Here is an 18,030-nt window from a genome sequence, read left to right as displayed (position 1 = left end):
GGTACAAAACCGACCTCTCGACCTTTTGCCCCAAACTTCCTCTTCCTCTAGGATTTTCATCACAATAAATGGCAACTCTACCCACCAAACTGCTCGTGCCAGAAACGTGTGGGTCATCTATTTCTGTCTCTTCCCCCCATACAACCCAATAAAGTCTAGTCAATCCACCTCTGTAACATTCACTTGATTTGTCCACATTTCCCCATTTCCCCCATAGCTACCCTAGCCCATGCCACCCCCATCTCTCCCCTGGACATCTGCAATGATCTTAACTGGCCTCCTCGCTCACTCTCATACCCTCAATCCATGCTCCTTACACCTGCCAGTGATTTTTTTTAAATCAGTAATGATCTCATTTTCTACAGCGTAGCAGTTAAAAGAATGGACTATGGAGTGGGACTGATAGGTTAGTTATCGACTCTACAGAAGTAATCACCCCAAACCTGAGTGGCTTAATATCTCACGGTTTCTGTGAGTTGGGAAACCAGGCAGACTTACCTGGATGTCTCTGTCGCAAGGTCGATCAGGAGGCTGCAGTCTTATCTGAAGGCTCAAACGGGACAGCATCTGCATTGGAGCTCATTTGTGTGGTAGTTGGCAGGATTCGGGTCCTCACAGGCTGTTGGTTAGAGGCTGCTTTTGGTTCGTTGCCCCACAGGTCACGCCACGTAGGGCTGCCTGGCACACGGTCGCTGGCTTCCATCATTCAGCTGCCCTGCAGTGCTCGGTACAGACAGGTCCAGTAAATGTTGCTTAGTTATCCTGATGCTGAAGTGCAAGTCCGCTGCAAATGTGTCTATGTCCTCTTGCTGGCAGTGACATTAAGGTGCAACTTGGACTTCGTCACTTGGCTGAGGTAGTAACCGTTCAATGATTTCCATCCCACCTGGGATAAAAGCCAAACTCCTGACAGTGCCCCAAAACCCTGCCAATTATCCAAACTCATGTCGAGCTGTTGTGCTCCTTACTCACCTTGCCTCAGTTCCAGTGGACTTCTTTGAGCGTACCAGGTCCTTCCCCAGTTGGGGGTCTGGACCATTCTTTCCTGAGCTCTGCCTGGCTAACTCCTACTTCCCCTCCAGGTCTCAGCTTCATTGTTACTTCTTCAGGGAGGCCTTGCTTGAATGCTTAGTGTAAATTCGATTCCTGGGGCATATTCTTTCATTGCACCCAGTGTAGCACTCCCTACCGCTTGAAATTATATATTTATTTATGGTATTGTATGATCAATATTCGCTTCCCCCTTTAAACTATAAATTCAAGTCAGGGTCTATATCAGTTTGTGTACTGCTGCATTTTTGCCCACTAACACATTATCTGATCATAACAGACATTCACATATTTAACATAAAAATCTTTCATATAGAAATTTCAGCCAATCATGGGAAAGTATCTTAAGTTGTCCTTCGATGGGCCAAACTGACAAGGAACATTTGCATTCCTCAAATTCTATAGTGAAGATTTTCTGTTTACCATAAAGCAGTTTCAGAATTAATTGGCTGCCATGTGGGGCTCGATAACATGAATCCTTGCTGTGGGCCGGGCATAGATATAAGGGACACTTTTCTAAAACATGCAACCGAAAGACAAGTTGAAGTATAGACTAATCTTTTTTTTTTTTTTTAACATTTATTATGAGAGAGAAAACACGCACATGAGCAGGGGAGGAGCAGAGAGGGGGAAAGAGAATCCCAAGCAGGCTCTCTGCTGTCAACATGGAACGTGACTCAAGGCTCCATCCCATGAACCGTGAGACCTTGACCTGAGCTGAGATCAAGAGCCAGATACTCAACCAACTGAGCCACCCAGGCGCCCACAGACTAATCTTTTAATCCATATACTTAAATATCAATCTGGGCAATAGCAAACTTAGAAGCCTACATACTCAATGGGTTTTTTTTATACATCCATGACATTTTTAATATCTGAATAAAAACAAGTGAAAAGCTAATCACAGCTATACTTAGAAGCTAAGGATACACACACACACACACACACACATAAACTTCAAATTGTTTCCCGTTTCATCTCAATTTATTACTTTCCTTTATCTTAACTTTCTCTTTCTTTTGGCCTGTCTACTGCTAAATTGAAATTACAGTCAGGTTTTCTGAGCCTCTCAGTCTAAGAAATCTCAAGCTGTTTTTTCCCCTACCTGACGCACATTACAGAGATTTATCATCGTGGCTCAAAATAATTGAAGATTCTCAAGTTTCTTTTAGAAACTTGTACATATTGTTTGTTTGCAGTTAGTGTCAGTTCGATCTGCTTGCTGATTTCTCTGGCAAAGGGAAGCATGAGTCTAACAACTATTGGCAAGAATATTTAATTACTAGTAACCTCAGGTCACTCTTTACCTGGCAATGCGGGAACGAAGGAAGACGAGAGTGTGGGGAAGAACATGCACTTTGGAGCCAGACTGCCCAGGTTCAAGTTCTGGTTACTAGCTGCGAGACTCTCTGGCAAGTGACTTAATCCAACAGGGCCTCAAAATCCCCAAGGTAAAATGTGGATAAAAATGGCACTTAGCTCCCAGAGTCGTTATGGAGATCATAGAATGATTTCTGAGAGATAGTAAGCACTGCATATACATAGATATATATTTAATGTGCATATTTCCTTCCTGAAGGTTTTTTTTTTTTTTAAGGTTTTTCTATCTTCAAGGCTATATCCTCCAGCTAGAACTTGAGGATACTAAATAGAGCTCCTCTCTGTAAAACATCCAAGACATGTGATCATTCCCTGTTGGGTGTAGATAATATAGCTTCTCTGGGCTTTAGGTATTTCATGTACCAAGTGGTGATATCACCAGTCCTGTCCGCCGAACAAAACTGCTCTGAAGAGAAAATAAAACAACACAGGAGAGCAACGTTAAGAGTAGAACTATGTTCATATGCACCCTCGTGGCCATAATCACACATATGATATTTCTAAGAATCTGGGGGACGTTGTGAGGAGGGTTCTATTAAGTTAAATTACTCCACATTAAAGTTAGTTCAAAACAGCAAAAAGAGGCCAAACATATGGATTAAGAGCTTCAACTGAAATTACAAAGCATATACATGATCGGTAATTTTAAGACTGACCAACCTAATACATTTTTTGTGTTTAATCAAAGAAATATTGTATTCAAAAACAAACACAAACCGTTTCCAAATCATCCCTAATCAGTGGTATTTTCACTTCTGGAGAATGATTCAGCTCAATTTAGGGATTATTGCTTCTAGCAATATAGCATACAATCTAACTTGAGAGTTCACTTCTTACAGATAAGAACACATCTGAATTCTATCTAGGCTCTTCCACAGACCATGTGGAAGGTGACGCTGGCTAAGTTACCATAGGATCCTTCTTACGGTATCTCAAATATACAGATTTTTATGATTAAGAAACATTTCCTATTATTATTAGCATCTTAGGCTCAAGTAAAAACAGAATTTTCACACATAATGCTAGAATCTTCCTATTTGGTTTCCTGAGAGCTTTTGATGTTTCACCAGTACATTTAAAAAATTCTCACATCATTTAAATTTTTGCACAAGACCTTTATCCGGAATTGTTCAATAAATGGTTTAAATTAATGAAACAACACAGCTCTTATGCCCCTTAGAAATTTGATCAGTCTTTTTTTTTTTTTTTTTTTTTTTTGGAGAGACAGAGAGAGACAGAGTGTGAGTGGAGGAGGGGTAGACAGAGAGGGAGACACAGAACGTGAAGCAGGTTCCAGGCTCTGAGCCATCAGCACAGAGCCCGACGCGGGGCTCAAAGTCACAAACCACGAGATCATGACCTGAGCTGATGTCGGACACTTAACCGACTGAGCCACCCAGGAGCCCCAGAAATTTGATCAGTCTTAAGTGCGACCAATAATTCCTGTGAATGGGAAGAGGAATCATGATTCACAGTAAGCTGCACAGGACACAGGGGCAGAGAAGAGTACACCTGCATCGGGGCTGGCCTGGCCTACATCCCTGGCTGCCATCCCCGGGAGAGGCGGGCTGCGCGCCATCCCGGGACAGGCCGCACGCCCATCTGTCCTCACAGTTTCAATGAGATACGACACTTTTTTTTTTTTTGAAACTAAATACATTTTAATAGAAAACAAAATACAAAATAACTCTTTTCAGAAAACAGAAATATTTAATCCTTTTTCCACGAATTCGAACTTGCTTTATCCTCAAAGCACAGTTGGCTATGCGTGCGGGCGTACTCAACGATTTGTTCCGCAAACTGTTCATTAAACCGCTGTTGCAGCGCAGGTGGGAGCCACCGATCGCAGGAGAAAAGGATGCTGAGAGAGCCACGCCTCTGAAGAGGTGGGCGTTTGGAAATTTAACATTTGCTAATTCTATCTTTTGCCTTATCGCTTCGATTTATTTTCATCTCTTTGCCGCAATCTGTCCTTTCGGGGGGAGAGAACGGTTCACAGAAGGGCAGCCGCGAGGAGACTCTCTCCCACCATCACCGCCAGAGCCCAGGACTTGCTCACACGCACCCCCCACCCCCCCCACCCCCCCCCCGCCCGCTTCGAGAAACATGTCAGCCGGAGTGATCAGTCCGTCACCCCAGAAATTTTCCCTTTCTCCCAAAACACTGTGCTACCAAATTCTCTGAATTCCCTGAACCTCAAGATTCCAAGTATCACAGCCAGTGCCAGGAGTAAAACCTGAAAGATGAGAGCAGAGAAAGCCCCTCTGCCAGTGCTAGGTTTCCTCTTCTCAATAATAATAATAATTATAATTATAATAATAAAAAAAAATCCTGGTTCTCTGTAATCACGGGAAAGGAAAGACTTTTTGCCAGGATTATCCCCGCCCCGTTCCTAGTTCCCACCCCCTCATTCCTACCCCAGTAAAGCCCCCTTCCACCCAGGCGACCGAGAACACATGATCCTGGGGCACTGTCCTGAGCGCGCCCTGCGGCCATCCTAGGGCCCAACGCAGCACCCGGCGGTGGTGGTGGCAAGGGAAGCAGCATCTCGGGTTTACACGCGGGGAAAGCGAGACACACACCGGAAGGTGCCCGGGCGAGGACGCGGGGGGATCTTTGTAAGAACTTGCAATCCGACCTCCAGAGCCTCTTGATTCTCCATCTCATGTCCAATGACAGCACCTCTCCCGCCCCCAGTCTTTCGACCCTCGGGGGGACGGAGGGAGGGAAGGGGTGACGCGCTCGGGACGTCTGCATGGGAGAAGGGGGGGGGGAAGCGGGGAGTCTTTCACAGTCAGTCAGTGATTCAATCTCAATTCGTCCTAAGACTTGCAACCTGGAGCCTTTCCACTACTGCCCCAGTCCGTTACAACAAAGATAAAAAAAAAAAAAAAAAAAAAAAAAAGGAAGAAAGAAATTAATGTTCCTGATTTTCTTGTGTGATTCCAGTCACTAGAAGAAGGTTGCAGGCCATGAACTGCACGCTCAGTACATTGCTCATCTGCCCGGTGTACACGCCCACGAGTTCGCCAGAGGAGCCGTCGGCAGGGGCGCTGCAGTACGTGTTCCTAATGTCCCAGACGCGCACCGAGTTGTCCATGGACGCGGAGGCGATCAGACTACTGTCCGGACTGAAGGTGAGGCTGGTGATGTTGTCCGTATGGCCCCTCAGTTCTTTATAAAGGGTCCCAGAGGCCAAGTCCCACAGCTTCAGCCGCTGGTCCTCGCCGGCCGAGGCCAAGTACTTACCGTTGGGAGAAAAGGCGAGAGAGAGCACGGGGCCGCGGTGGCCGGTGAAGAGCCTCACTGAGTTCCCCTGTTGGGCACTCCACAGCCGGACAGTCTTGTCGGTCGAGCCTGTGGCTAAGTAGTTCGAATTAGGGTGGAATTTGACACAGTCCACATCTGCCAGGTGCCCGGCATATATCCTCAGCGGGTACGTCCGATCAAATGACCATAGCCTCGCGGTGCGGTCATGGGACCCGCTGGCAAAGTACAGGCTATATGGGCTAATGTCCAGGTCCCACACAGGGTAGGCATGTCCTTGGTATAACACAGTGTTGGTGAAACTCCCGAGGTCCCAGTACCTAATGGACATGTCTTCAGAACAAGAGAGCAACCCTGAGCTGTCTGCGAGGAACCTTGTGCTGTATACTGGTCCACAGTGTCCCCGTAGTATCTTCATCTCTGTGCCCGCATTATCATCCTCATCATCCTGGGAACAGTGGGGGTGGGGGGGGGGGATGGCAAAGAGACACACAAGAAAAAAAATGTTTAGTGGTCTGCCATGAAAACCAAAGAGTCCAGCAAAAACAGAGCATCTGCCCAGTGTCAGCGGCCTCGCGCTTAAGGGTGAGCCCAGGAAAACATCGCATGACTGCATAACTGCATAAAAAGCCTCCTACAACTTAGCTTCCTGACATTCGTCCTGCAGCTAAGACTATATTAAAAGTATACAGATGCGAGGCTATTATTATAATACTGTGGACCTTTCCGTTAGGCTGGGGAGAAGAGATTTCAAAAGCTGGTCAAAAGACAAGTCAATGGTAATTTCCACTGTTAATTCGGATGGGCATCATTTGGAAAGATTTACTTCTGAATTCACATTACGTTCTTAGGTTCTTTTCTTCTGTGGGCAGGTCTTCATCGGTCAGTTTTAGCTGCTTTATAAACCACATCGCTCCCTGTTTCTACCCTACTAAGAAAATTCCTGGCATTCCCATGACTGGGGTCAATGACGAAGACAGATGTGGTCTTGATTCGAAATTAATACAAAACCACCGTAAGGGCTGTCACAATAAAGCCTAGACACATCGGAACGAATAGTAAACCAGAAAGGTGCAGTTACCAATAAATGACGCTCACACCTTGCGACCAGGCATAAACCATAAACTGCTGGTGTCCAAAAAGAAATAAAGATGAAGGGTTTTTTTGTTCTTCTTCTTCTTCTTCTTTTTTTTTTTTTTTTGAGAGAGAGAGAGAGAGAGAGAGAGAGAGAGAGAGAGAGAGAGAGAGAGAAAAATCCATGCTGAGCACGGAGCCCAACTCGGGGCTGGATCCCACGACCCTGGGATCATGACCTGAGCTGAAATCAAGAGTCAGATCCTCAACTAATTGAGCCACCCACGTGTCCCTAGATGGGATTTTTTTTTTTGATGTGTATTTATTTTTGAGAGAAAGAGAGAGACAGAAAGAGAGAGAGGAGAGATGGGCAGAGAGAGAGGGATACACAGAATCTGAAGCAGGCTCCAGGCTCCGAGCTGAGCTGTCCGCACAGAGCCCGACGCGGGGCTTGAACTCACGAGCCAGGAGATCATGACCTGAGCTGAAGTCAGATGCTTAACTGACTGAGCCACCCAGGCGCCCCCCTAAGATGAAATGTTAAACTGAGACTTTCTGGAGGGTCTCAAACATTTTCCCAAACAAAGCATGGGTTTAGAATAGCTTTAAACAAAGCCAAGAGACTCATGGGATTCTTGGAAATAAATTCCTGTGTGTGGGGACAGAAAAGAAGATAGCCACTCATAGTACTGAGGGAAGTCCCCTTCCTCACCCTCTTCCCCCCAAGGACACTATCTCTGTTCAAAATCCCGGTTCCCTTCATTCTCTCGTAGACAAGCACCTTACTTAGCACTACAGCTCTCGGTCCAGGAATTCATAAATTAACACGGGTTTTAATTAAACCCCAGGTGAACGGGGAGTAAGGAGATTTTTGAACCAACTGGCTTTGCTACCTTAGAAATAAAAAGGTCTATGAGCCTTAGGTTCTGGTTCAGGAAAAGGGCATCTTTCTCATTTCCATTTGAACACGATGAAAATCAAAATAAGACAAATGCCTTCAATGTGTACATATTTGAGGAAAAGGTAAGAGAAAATAAATACTGACATCCATGAATATTCAAAATGGCTATTCCAGACATTCAACATTAAAAATACATAAGCATTCGGGAGCCCAACGTTCTACCGAGCGTTACCAAGAATATTAGTAATTTTCCTTTCAAAAGAGGTTACAACAACACTTTAAAATTTCAAGAATGACTCATTGCTGTACACCAGAAAGTTTATATAAAAACTGTGGGAGCAAAAAACGACCCCGGATGAATTACACAGAGACCCTTTGAAGGTAATCCACAGGGCACGTTACCATCTCTGAGGCTTAAGTGGTCTTCATTTGGAGCAAGAAGTTAGGGAATTGGGTCTTCGCCTCCTAGGTGGGGACCCTAAAATCAAGCTGGCACTTCCAGGGGTCTTGACGACTGTCCCGAGCACATGGAAAAGTGCCTGGTTGACTGTATAGACCAAGAGATGGGGAAACCAGAGCATTCCTGCTGGCTATCACTATCAGCCCTATGCCAGGACCACAGCTTAAAATAACCCAGCCACATTTTCTTCTGTGGCTCAACCCAGTCCCACAAGGGCCTCAGCATAGTCAAGCTGAAACTCTGAACAAGCAGCTGATTCACACATGCCCAGCCCAATTCTCCCTCTCCTTCCTTTCGTGCCAACAGGACAAAACCCCAAACTCCCTACAATCGGCTGAACCGACAGCAAATGCGCATTGGTCCCAAACAGGAATTTTTAATTCGTAAAGTGTATTCGTGTAATACTGGATGACACCGTGTGCATTATAAAACACGCGTAAGAAATTTAAAAATAAGAAAAGGAAGCATAAAAAGGTCTTCGAATATTGTGTTTCGTACCCCTGTGCCACAGTTTGCTAAACCCTGCTTTAGGTCACGGAGGCCCTACAAATCTCGGACTTCTTATGGATGTCTGCTCCTGGACTAGGAGGTTCGATGTGCCTCAGCTCACACTCCAGACTTTCTTAGCTCAAGGGTACTCTTTGGGGTCTGAGATTTGGCCTTGGGCTGTTCTCCCATCATCAGGTGCCAATGGAACAGGAAGAGATTAAATATGGCGGGCTTGGGAGTTGGTTAAGACTTGGGAGCGAGAGGGGCGCCTGGGTGGCGCAGTCGGTTAAGCGTCCGACTTCAGCCAGGTCACGATCTCACGGTCTGTGAGTTCGAGCCCCGCGTCAGGCTCTGGGCTGATGGCTCAGAGCCTGGAGCCTGTTTCCGATTCTGTGTCTCCCTCTCTCTCTGCCCCTCCCCCATTCATGCTGTCTCTCTCTGTCCCAAAACTAAATAAACGTTGAAAAAAAAAAAAAATTAAAAAAAAAAAAAAAAAGACTTGGGAGCGAGAGAAGGCGGCTCTCGGCTCGTGGAGCTGAACACGTTGTTGTAAGCGTAAAACACACCAGATTTCCAAGACTTAGGACAAAAAAGGAGAATATAACAGATTTCGGTAATAATTTTTTTAATATTGCTTACATGTTGAAATGATAATACTTTAGCCACACTGGATTAAATAAGATACATTATTAATTTGACTCTTCCCTTTTACTTTTTTTCATGTGGCTACTAGAAAAATAAAAAGTACAAACAAGGCTCACGTTACACTCTTACAGGCCGGCAAAGACCTAAACGACCATTGTATACACAAATCACAGAACTGAGTGTCATTCACAACACTGACTGCTTTCCTTTTCAGACTGAAAGACTGCTGGACTGGGGCAAGGCTCGCTAGACAGTGCGTGAACTGACGCTGTAGTGCAGGGCTGCTAGGAGGGCGGGAGGCTGGCAGGGATGAGGGTGATCGTGTACACATACCTGAAACACAGAGAAAATCCTTGATCTGGTATCTGTGGTTTGGCCATGTTGCTCGAATATTAAAAAGACACAGTTACCAATCAACAAGGGTAAACGCTGGACCTCATCGCTAACTTAGAGGATGGAGGGTCTCAGAGGAGGCGGGGGTTGGGGGGGGGGGCGCTGCTACCTTTGGGAAGAAGGGCACTGCCATGCCAGTTAACCGCTTTTCAGAGGTTAATCCAGAATATCTTCCAAGTTGAAGATATCGGGGCAGTGCCGTAAATCCAGTTTTACTTAATAGAGAACATTTTATGCCCTCATTGGAGCTTTTGTTTTCTGATTTTTTAAAACTGAGACAGAATTCATATACTCTAAAATTCGCTCTCTTTAAAAAGTATAACTCGGGCCACCTGGGTGGCTCAGTTGGTGAAGTGTCCCATTTCAGCTCAGGTCATGATCTTGTGGTTCATGGGTTTGAGCCCCACGTTGGGCTCTGTGCTGACGGCTCAGAGCCTGGAGCCCACTTCGGATTCTGCGTCTCCCTCTCTCCCTGTCCCTCCCCTGCTAATGCTCTGTCTCTCTCTGTCTCAAAAAATAAGCATTAAAAAAAATTTTTTTTTACAGCATAACTCGATGGCTTTCAGTATACTCACAGAATTGTGCAACTATGACCACTTACCTAGTACAGAACATTTTCATCACCTCAAAAAAGAACCCCTTTCCCCATTAGCAATCGCTGCCTAGTTCCCTGTCCCCAGCCTCTGGTCTGGGGAAACAATCTACTTTGTTTCTATGGATATGACTATTCTGGATATTTCCTATAATGAAATCCTATAGTATGTGGTCCTTTGTGGCTGGCTTCTTTTACATAGCAAAATGTTTATTTACGAGGCTCATCTACATTACAGCAGGTCTCATATGTATCTTTATAACTTTTTATGGCTGAATAGTATTCCATCACACAGATATACCACATTTTGTGTATCTATTAATCTGCTGATTGACATTTGGGCTGTTCACACTTTGGGGCAATTATGAATAATGATATTATGAACGTTCATGTACAAGTTTTTGTGTGGACATGTCTTTTCAATTCTCTTGGGCCTATATCTGGAAATGGAATTGCTGGGTCTGATCAATATTTTAAATGCCTACCATTAAAACATTTTACCCACTAATTTGTGCAACGACTGTTGCTTCACAAAGATTAAGGCAGAGGTTGCAAAGTGGAGTTTTGATTGGGTTTTCGTGTCCTTTCGTACTTCCTACCAGCTCTTTGATCCAGGTAGCTTTACCATTTACTTTTACCTGCTTGGCTTCTACAAGCATGTGAGTTTGTGATCTTTGCATTCAGAGTTTCTATTTTAGGGGCACCTGGGTGGCTCAGTCAGTTGAGGGTCCGACTTCAGCTCAGGTCATGATCTCACGGTTTGTGGGTTCGAGCCCCGTGTCAGGCTCTGTGCTGACAGCTCAGAGCCTGGAGTCTGCTTCGGATTCTGTATCTCCTTCTCTCTCTGCCCCTCCCCCACTCATGCACTGTCTCACTCTCTCAAAAATAAATCAATGTGAAAAAAAAAAAAAGAGTTTCTATTTTAGGGGTGCCTGGGTGGCTCAGTCGGGTAAGCATCTGACTTCGGCTCAGGTCATGATCTTGTGGTTCGTGAGTTTGAGCCCCATGTCGGGCTCTGGGCTGACAGCTCAGAGCTTGGAGCCTGCTTCGTATCCCATGTCTCCCTCTCTCTCTCTCTCTGCCCCTCCCCCACTCGCACTCTGTCTCTCTCTCTCTCTCTCAAAAATAAACACTAAAAAATTTTTTTAAGGGTTTCCATTTTAATTGTGAATTCTACAAAGAAGTCCAAGTTCTCATTGAAGAAACATTAAAAACTATCAGAACTGATTTATACCTTGCTTTCCCCCAAAATGTTCCTCGTCAGAAACCAAAAAACCAAAAACAACCCCCCTCCCCACCATAACAACAAAAACTTCCCTAAACTGCTATGACAAAATGGGTGGGGGGGCGGGTAGAAATCCCAAACAGGAAACCCCTCACAACATAATGGGACGATCTCAACTTTAGTTCTAAAGGTAAAAGAAAGTTTGTTCACAAGGAAAGCAGTGCCTTCATACTGGAGCAGAATCTATGGTACTTTCCATGTGGATAATGGCGAATAAATCAGGAAGATACCTAAACAAAACAAGCGCTCCCCTGACATCACTTCTTCTGAGTTGAATGGCATGTCCCACCATCCACCCAGGTGGTCAAGTCTAGACGCAGATGTCCTCCTCGACTCTTCCTTTCCCTCCAGCCCCTCCACTGAATCCAATGCGGGAGCTCTCATCTAACCTGTCCACTGTGCTCCCTTCCTGCCGCCACTCCCCTTGCTCAGGCCCCCATAATCCCTCACGCAGCCTGTGGCGCCATACTGCTTCCTGTCTTACCACTCCCAACGGTAGCTACATTTAATTTCTATCACTTCCTGGAATTCATCATGTTATTCTTCGCTTCTGGGTCTTCAAACGCACGCCTTCCAAAGCCTGGAAATCTCTACAGAATGGATCACAAAGCTAATTCTCAGTGGTAACCAATGTAGAATCTTACAACATTTTTTGAACCTAATGTTCTTTCCTTCTTCGTATTTACCTTTCTCTTTGCTATCTTCCTTTATGTTAACTTGTAATGCCTAGAATAATCTCCAAACAATATCATCAAGCTAATAAGGTCGGCAGGAATAATTTCTCTCCTTGTATTTACAGAAGGCTGTAACTCAATGAAGGCAGCATCCTTCAGTTGTATGTGAAGAACGCTCAACAGGCTAGAATTGTCTCCTAGGAAAAGAAATCTAAAAATTCAAATACATGAGCAATAAAAAATATCTCGGGGGTGCCTTGGTGGCTCAGTTGGTTGAGTGTCTGACTCTTGGTTTCAGTTCAGGTCGTGATCTCATGGTTGGGGGATCGAGCCCCACACTGGGCTCTGCTCTGACAGGGTAGAGCCTGCTTGGGATTCTTCCTCTCTCTCTCTCTCTCTGACCCTCCCTCACTCGTACTCTCTCTCTCAAAATAAATAAATAAATAAAGTTAAAAAGATATTTTGGAGGGTACTGTAAGATTCTAGAAATCAAAGGGTGTGTATTGGAATTTAAACCTTTTACTCATCACCACAAACTCCTCTGTATCATCTCAGTCACAAGAAACAAAAATTCAAAGATCATACTAACTGGAAGTTGACTAACAAAACAAGAATTGGAAAAAAGGGCTTATTTTGTGCATCCAATATTCTTGATATCCTTATCACCTATGGAAATTAAGTTGAACTTTTCTAAACTCCTTAATTGTTCAACCCCATGCAAAGAATTTTCCATCGAAACTAACTTGAGCCACAGCTCCCTGAATTTCAGTGGTGACAAAAATATTCTTGCCCCCAGCTGTTGTGGGGCCACTTTCAGGGAAGGCGAACTCTATGAAATTTCTCTCTTTGCCCACATGTTTTTTCTAAGACAGTAACTCTCAGGGACTTGAAACTCGGGCCACTCGGCCTGCCTTTTCGGTAACCATCCCTAAACAAACCGAACAAGATCATTACCCCGACTGATGGGTGAAATGTCAACTACACTTCCTGTGTACTTTTCAAAATGGGGTTTGGGAACACCCCGGGGGACATGAAGCCAGAGGACGTGCACTGGCCTCAGGAAGGCCAGTAACACCCAGTGTTGGTGAGGGTGAAGGGAGACCGGAGTTCTCATTTACTGTTGATGGGACCGGAAAATGAGAATATTTATCATAATTTAAAGTGCAGACCCTCTGACCCAGCAATCCTACTTCTAAATGTTTATGTTTGCACAAACGTACACCCTGGCTGCCACCACCACACACACCCACACCCACACCCACACTTACTGTAAATCTCAATATTAGCTAAAGGTCTTTAATTAGGCTTAGCAATGTTATCCACATTCAGACAGTAACAAACACTGATCGATCATTAATGATGTTCAGTTAATGTTGTTAAGGATAGTTTTCATGTCTTCCAAGGTTAGGCATGAGCAGGAATTCAATGGCTACAGGTTACATGGGCATTAGTCTGGCTGCGGCTATACGGTGAAGGAAATAACGAAGTCCATTCTCCATAAGATCTGTCACGTTTGGTAAGAACTCTAAGCAAATTAGTAAGGCAGGTGTAGGCAAGAAAACTGATACTCATACCTCCTCCTCCAGAATGTCACAAGCCAAGTGGATGCGGGACACGTCTACTTGATGGGGTTCTGACTTTAACTTCCTGGATCGTAAACTCCACAGTTTTATACAGGAGTTGTCAAACCCCGCAGCAAGCAGCTTGCTGTCTGGGGAGATTTCCGCAGTGTTCAACAGCTGCTCTGTGTTATAGAAGGCATAGAAACAGATGGTGGTGAGGGAGGGAGGGCCGTCCTTGACGCGCTTAATGCTCTCCTGCAAGACCTCCAGGGCAGCCTCGTTCTGCAGGATAGGGGCGGGCATGTCGGCGGGCTCTAAGCCGTTGCCCTCGCTCCGGGAGGAGCCGCCGCTGGCGTAGAGCTGGTAATCTGTTCTCTTGGCAGGCTGCACGTCAAGATGGATATGCAAGGTGAGGACTTTGCACAGGGCGGTGTTGTTGTCACTTTGGAGGTAGCGGATCAGGTAGTTGTAGCTGTCTTCCTGGAGACGGACCACGTACTTGTTATCTAGGAATGCTCGAAGCTTGAAGTTAGACAGGATGTCCTGGATGGTTTGAGTGGTCTGTAGCTGCTCAATGACATCCTTCTGGCTAGCGTTCTGCAGAAACATCCCATGGAAGCGGCTGTAAAAACTTTCCACTGTGCTCTTAGGACTGTTCTGGACCAGGTTGAGATGGAGGTAGACAAAGAGAGGATAGAGGAGAGGCATCACTTCGTGGCTATGCTGGGAATCAGAATCTACAATGAAAAACAAAAAACAAAAAACAAAAAACGAGGGCTTTATAATCAGTATAATTTCAAGGAATAATGGGACTCTCCCGGGGAGCCCACCATCACAGAACACTTTCTGGTCAGGACTATCGATTGACATAGAAGCCCAACGTGGAATTGTGCAAATTCAAAGCCTTTTGACCGAAGAAGGAAGAGCAGGGACTCTGAAGTCCAGCAAAACTGGGTCTGAAGTCGGCCACAAATCGGGACTTTGATGCCCAGAGAGGTTAAGTGACTTGCCTAAGTCCTCACGACACTTCAGGGGTTTGTGCCCGGGTCTTCGAGGTTCAGTACTTTCCCTTCAATATCTGTTTCTCAAACTGGGGAGTGCGGACCTCTGAGGGTCCTTAGATATACTCTTGGGAGACTGTGAGTTCTTCACAGACACTTTTTAACTCAATGATGATTAAAAAAACAAAAAACAAACAAAAAAAAAACGAACACAAGTGTACTGACATACGATTTTAGTGCTCGATTTAATTTTGTGATTACTTCTGGCAGCCGTCACCTAAAGTGATATCAGGGAGTACTCATTTTTGCGAGTTCATTACCGTGTCTCCCTACCCAGGCTGGCACGCCCTAACACTAAGATGACAACATCCATCCCTTGTTGTCCCATATCTGCCAGTGTAATCATTTTATGTTGACTACAAAATAAAACTTCTCTTTTGCAGTGATAATTTGCAGATGAGACATTTTCATGTCATTAAGGCTAAACCATTTACTAATTTGAGACTTTAACATCAGGAAGCTACGTGACAAAGGATGTTCAAAAAAGTGTCCGGCTTTAAATGTCACAGGCGAACGAGAAAAGCCCTGAGGTGTATCTGACACCTACGTTAAGTGAGGGCAGAGTGAGCCATGAAGGCACAAAGGTCGTTCAGCCAGAGGCCAGTGGGGGTGGCAGGACCTTACGCGGGGTGCAAGGGCCTCCGGGAAGCTGAGTGCAGACTAGCCTGTGTCACAGCCAGCAGCACCGTCCCCAACTCCACCTGGAGCGGCAAGTTAGTTCCGGCAAAATCCATCCGATATATTCACTTGCTGTTAATGTGAACTTTAATGCTTTTGTGGTTTTGCTTGTACTTGATTTGTGAGTTTCGGTTTCATTCGGAAACGCGGCAGCCATAAGGGTTTTATATCTAGTGTAATGTTTGCACACAAACAAACAAGTACCCAAATGCTTTAAGTCAGCATTTGCTGCTTCTGCCGGCATCTTTTTTTCCCCTCCGTGAAAAAGAATCCCTTCATGGCTCAAAATCAGGAACATCGGAGAATCTTGCCTCCCTAATTTGATGACAAATGATACCCGCATGGTATCTCTACCCAACACCCTACTTCACTTTATCGCAGGTGAATTAATTGCACAATACGTACAGTTTAGAATAAAGGCGTCCCTACTGCAAGACATGTTTAGAAAATGAACTGAAATTGCGACTGTCACCAGGCCGCTCTGGGCTCCTCCTGTCTCCAGCAGGCAAAGAAGGGAGTTGCAGTGCTGGCTGGGCCGACTGATCCTGACTACCAAGGGGACACTGGACGGTCACTCCACAGTGGAGGAAAGGAAGGGTATGTCTGGACCACAGGAGATCCCTTAGGGCATCTCTTGGTCTCATTCTGTCCTGTGGTTAAAGGTAATGGAAAACTACAAAACTCTAATCGAGGCAGGTCCAGTAATGGCCCAAGGCTCTTCAGAAATGAAGGTATGGATCATCCCATCTGGTAAAGACCCAGGACCAGCTGAGGGGATCGCCGAAAGGAAAGAAAATACAGAACGGGTAGAAGAAGGTAGTTACCCACCAAAAATGAAATATGTGACCAGTTACAGAAATGAAGATTATTTATGTAACCCTCCCTATTTTGTTGTGAATATGTGTGTGTGTGTGTGTGTGTGTATCTATAGGCAAATATCTTTGTTTTCTTTCCTCTCTTATTCCCTTATCATGTACACAAGTTACTCTGATTTTGTATCAGAGTATTTAAGTATCGTTAACTTTATGCCATAGTATTTAAGTTTCAGGATATCAAGGAAAAGAGTAAATCACCTAAGGACTTTGTTTTTTCTTCTGGGGGAAGGATTAGTGCATTCTTCATTGTCCTCAGGAGAGCTGTATCATGATAGGTGGAATAATGACCTTGTTAATAATCTTTATTTGGAGAGTAAGTACGCTTTCAGGAGATGGGTACGGGTGCCAAGTTGACAGGGGGTGGACTTGTGGTGGTGAATTTCGTGTCAACTTGGCTCGGTCATAATGCCCAGATACTTAGTTAAACATTATTCTGGATGGTTCTGTGAAGGTATTTTGTTTTGTAGATGCGACTAACGTTTAAGTCAGTAGACTTTGAGTAAAGCAGATTATCCTCCATAATGTGGGTGAGCCTCGTCCAATCAATTGAAGGCCTTATAAGAACAAAGACTGCTCTCCCCGGAAGAGGGAATTCTGCCAGGAGAAGAGGGAAATCTTTGTATTTGAACTGCAACGCTTCCCAGGGTATCCAGCCTGCCTGCCGGTTCTGTGGATTTTGGACTTGCTAGCCTCCAGAACTGCATGCACTGACTCCTTGAAACGTATCTCTCTGCACATATGCCCTATCAGTTGTGTTTCTATGGAGGGCCCAGATACAGACTTTGGTCTTTAATTCTTTTTTTTTTTTTTTTATGTTTATTCATTTTTGAGAGACTGAAAGAGACAGAGCAGGAGAGGGGGAGGAGCAGAGAGAGAGAGACACACACACACACACAATCCGAAGCAGGCTCCAGGCTCTGAGCTGTCAGCACAGAGCTCGGCGTGGGGCCCTGAACTCACGAACTGTGATATCATGACCTGAGCTGAAGTCAGATGCCTAACCGACTGAGCCACCCAGGCACCCCAATTCTTTAAATGCTTCTTCCGTAAATGCTGTAATTCTTTAGAAGAGCTCCCGAAAATTTTTTCTTTAGAAGCTGTAATTTTTTTTTAATTCTTGTAGGTCTATTTACTTTCGAGAGAGCAAGCGAGCGCGAGCGGGAGAGGGGCAGAGAGCGCAGCAGACACAGAATCCAAAGCAGGCTCCAGGCTCTGAGCTGTCAGCACAGAGCCCGACGCGGGGCTCGAACTCACAAACTGTGGATCATGACCTGAGCCGAAGCCAGACACTTAACCGACTAAGCCACCCAGGTGCCCCTAAATGCTGTAGTTCTTTAGAAGAGCTCTGGAAAATTTTTTTCCCCAAAATACTAATGAAAAAACCAAAACCAAAACAGCTCAATCCTTATCAATTGGACTTCCAATATACGATGGGGATGAAGAATTGTTTGCAATTCCTTAAAATCTTAGTTTCAGGCTTCCTTTTCAAAATGAGAGGCATTTTAGTTTAATAAGTTTATAGAAAGAACCTAGCCAGCAAGAAACAGGGCTGCACTGCCTCAAAACTGACTGAAATTCACTGCTGTTTCAGCTCAGTTTCAAAATTGCTTAGCTGTTCTCTCTTGTCTGAAGAGAACCGGTCAG

The 18,030-nt window shown here is 45.0% G+C and overlaps 1 protein-coding gene across 5 annotated transcripts in view; it reads right to left on the bottom strand.

Moving 5' to 3' along the window:
• Nucleotides 1-4,838: 4,838 nt before the first annotated feature.
• Nucleotides 4,839-18,030, bottom strand: part of TAF5L (TATA-box binding protein associated factor 5 like) — a 32,249-nt gene continuing 19,057 nt past the window's right edge. For 4 of the 5 annotated variants that reach the window (XM_047088597.1, XM_047088599.1, XM_047088598.1 and 1 more), the window contains exons 4-5: nucleotides 13,785-14,509; nucleotides 4,839-6,145 (exon numbers count right to left, since the gene is read on the bottom strand). In XM_047088597.1, coding sequence (XP_046944553.1) covers nucleotides 5,348-6,145; nucleotides 13,785-14,509 — 1,523 coding nt within the window. In that variant the 3' untranslated portion in view covers nucleotides 4,839-5,347. Of the gene's footprint in view, nucleotides 6,146-13,778; nucleotides 14,510-18,030 lie in introns of those variants that run through there. The other variant, XM_047088602.1, reaches the window with a different exon arrangement.

The sequence above is a fragment of the Lynx rufus genome, unplaced genomic scaffold (genome assembly GCF_022079265.1).
Source record: "Lynx rufus isolate CCGP_SWC_20201006 ecotype Redwood Valley unplaced genomic scaffold, mLynRuf1.p SCAF_25, whole genome shotgun sequence".
Taxonomy (NCBI): Eukaryota; Metazoa; Chordata; class Mammalia; order Carnivora; family Felidae; genus Lynx; species Lynx rufus.
The sequence above is the reverse complement of the archived record's forward strand: the minus strand, read 5'-3'. Positions and strand labels throughout refer to the sequence as shown.